General features: G+C 37.7%; 1 protein-coding gene across 1 annotated transcript in view; it reads right to left on the bottom strand.

Moving 5' to 3' along the window:
• The window catches only part of LOC107726462 (small RNA 2'-O-methyltransferase-like), a 5,460-nt gene extending 3,558 nt beyond the window's left edge, over nt 1-1,902 (bottom strand). Inside the window, exons 1-5 of the mRNA XM_016536051.1 lie at nt 1,668-1,902; nt 1,445-1,560; nt 998-1,132; nt 707-889; nt 381-561 (exon numbers count right to left, since the gene is read on the bottom strand). Of these exons, the coding sequence (XP_016391537.1) occupies nt 465-561; nt 707-889; nt 998-1,132; nt 1,445-1,560; nt 1,668-1,784 (648 nt within the window). The 5' untranslated portion in view covers nt 1,785-1,902 and the 3' untranslated portion in view covers nt 381-464. The remainder of the gene's footprint in view (nt 1-380; nt 562-706; nt 890-997; nt 1,133-1,444; nt 1,561-1,667) is intronic.
• Nucleotides 1,903-3,030: the final 1,128 nt, after the last annotated feature.

The raw sequence follows: 3,030 nt of genomic DNA, 5'->3' as shown, positions 1-3,030 counted from the left end.
ACTTCCTCTTCATTGTGACTTCAAGAGTCATTTCAAATTAATCATCTTCTTTTTTTTTTTTTTTTATCAAAGCTTGTGCTGTTCATGGCTGTGTGTAGCACCTACAGCTCTGCATATTCTCCCAAAGATTGCATGTTACAGGCGCAATGTAATGAAACAGATTATGGAAGAAGAAAAAAATGAACTGACTAAATGATTGGTCACCAGAATGGAAATCGGTCATTCCATCGGAGGATCAAGTTGATATTTTAATAAAAAATTGCATGGATCAATTCATGCCGACTTTATGCCGATTTATTTTTTTTGAAAGTACAATATGACTCTTTTAAACAAATATGCAGTTACAAGTGCAACACCTCTTAAGAAAAACAGTTTCTCACCAGTTTATACACAGAAGGTTCCAAGCTTTCAGCATTACTCATGGACTGATTTATCCCATCAAAATTCCTCTGGAACACACCGATCTAGGTGCAGAATCCCACATCTCTCCAGTGGCCAACAGCTTCTCCAACTCCAGTGAACTGCACAGAGTAATCATATTCTCTACAGACCCTGTGAGCCCTGTGAGGGAGAGAGAGATGGAACATCTTTTAGCCAGAAAAACTGTTAATAATTTTTAACATGGACACATCTGTGTAGATCCCTTAAATCTGATCCTAAATCAACACTGGAATGTGTTTGTACTAGACGTTGAACATTTGCTTACCAAGTCTGAAACTCTGCTCTGGTCCATTCAAACTTATGATCGTAGTTTCTGAAGCCTCTAAGGCCCGGCAGCAGCGGGTTGAACTCTGCGTTAGGTGTGCTGACAATCACGGCACCTGGTGCCATGTACCCAAACACCACCTCTGAAAAGCTCTCCACCTTCACAAGCTCCAGGTGTTCGATTCTTAAAGGGGTTAGAGATGTTTACGTTGACAAAGCTCAAGTGAAACATATAATCTTAAAGTAACTTTTAGTTTATTTGCCTGAAAAACCAAAGATGTGGCACACTTACAACTCAACACATGTAACAAGATCAAATCCTCTGGTGCAGGGCTCCCTCTCTGTGACAGACCCTTGGTACAACTCAATGGTCAAAGGTCCATCACTTGGCTGTAGATAATCACTTACAAGTGGAGCCAATGTATGCCTGGCAAAAAAAAATAAAAATAAATCACACAAGACAGATGAACACAAGAAGTTTGATTTGCATATGGCCAAAAGTACTTGGAGGCCCCCTTAATTCCACTTATGCAGCATAAACCGTTGGCCTAGCGCAAATCACACAAGACAGATGAACACAAGAAGTTTGATTTGCATATGGCCAAAAGTACTTGGAGGCCCCCTTAATTCCACTTATGCACTTATGCAGCATAAACCATTGGCCTAGCTGTGTCATTTTAATGCCATCTAATACTACACAACAACAATGGGAGGTTTGCAGGCAAGATCCCAAACTTACATTCTCTTCAAGAGGACGACACTGTTGATATCAACTCCCACTAGTAACTGTATACCGTTGCGATGAAACTTCAGCTTTTTCAGTAAGCGACATTCAGCGCAACCGACATCGATGACCTGCGGAAAGATCAAATCCCAGGTAGGAAGGTTAGCACGCTAGTTCAAGCGTAGCGTCAAAGGCCATCGCGACTTCACTTTAAAATTCTATACATGCGTTTATTTACCTTTTTAGATCTGTAGGTTTTCACGTAATCGATAACAAACTGGTATCGCTGCATGTACAGCGGAGGAGAAAACGGCGTGGTCATCTTGGTCAGATCTGCTCGGCTGTCCGTCCTCATTGAACACACGCTCGAGGTGACACCTTCACCTCAGCTGTGTGTGAATGCTTTTGCTTTACTCAGATACACTCAATCTTTAGCAAGGGCCATTAAAGCCAATGCAAAAAGGATGCATTACTGGACCAGTGTAAATTATTTATTTATTTTTTTATAATAATTTTTATCGAATTTTCACTGTAATACAAAAATAACAAGGCATCGCCCAAAAGAAACAACAAAAAACACGCACATAGTTCAGATTATTAAATAAAACATGACTACCCCATATATAACAGATTAGCGAAAGAAGGGGAAAAAAAATGAATAGGGCAGTAAAGTTAAATGTCCAGACAGTTACACAATTACAATATTACCAGTGTTAATTTAGATATTTATTTTAGTAAAAGAATGTGCTACAAATAAATAATTAAAACGTAATATACAGTAATGTTAATACTTTAAAATTTACAATAAATAATAAACTGTTTTAGAAGCGTATAAAACGTTTTTAACAGTATCATTTTAATAGTATGCAATGGACCATTGTATTTCATGAACACGGCGGTTGAGCGAAATAGGCTACATAACTTTGTGACGGTACCTTGGTTTTTTTTCTGTAATTCAATGGCACGTTGTCAGTTATTCCTAATTTATGATATATTAATGCAGAACAGAACATTTTTATACGCACACATGTCTGTATTTGTACAAATCGCAGATGCGCGCACAATTATCCATATACTGCATACATTTTATACATGTATCTTACTAACCACAAACAAATACCTTTCAATTTGAGTCTGTGGAATTCGGGATTAAATGAGTGTGCAGCAATTTGAACAAATACAGACATGTTTGTGAATAAAAATGTTCTGTTCTGCATTAATAAATTGCTCAAGCAAAAAGGAATCCATGCCTATGTGGATCAAGTGACACGCGTGCATTAATTGACGTCTAGTTCGAGTCGATCTTGTTCAGTTCATTTGGATTTTGAGACTTCATTTTCGCAGTTTACAGCATTTCACGTCCCCCTTGTGCGCGCATCTATTAATCATTTAGAGTCTAATATCATCCCATACATGATTGTGTGGTTGATCTGCCCACTTAAAAAATAAATAAATTCATGGATATGAAATATTATTTTGACTTAAAATTATTTTATTGTCTTACTTGAACATAGCTGAAGCTACCGCTAAGAAAACCCATTACAACGTAGAAAAACAATCGGCTTAACAAAGGGAACGTTGCAACAACATTACTGATTTAT

This window comes from Sinocyclocheilus rhinocerous, unplaced genomic scaffold (genome assembly GCF_001515625.1).
Source record: "Sinocyclocheilus rhinocerous isolate Xijiao unplaced genomic scaffold, SAMN03320098_v1.1 scaffold605, whole genome shotgun sequence".
NCBI classification, from domain to species: domain Eukaryota; kingdom Metazoa; phylum Chordata; class Actinopteri; order Cypriniformes; family Cyprinidae; genus Sinocyclocheilus; species Sinocyclocheilus rhinocerous.
Note: the sequence above shows the minus strand (reverse complement) of the source record. Positions and strands in the feature narration are given on the sequence as shown.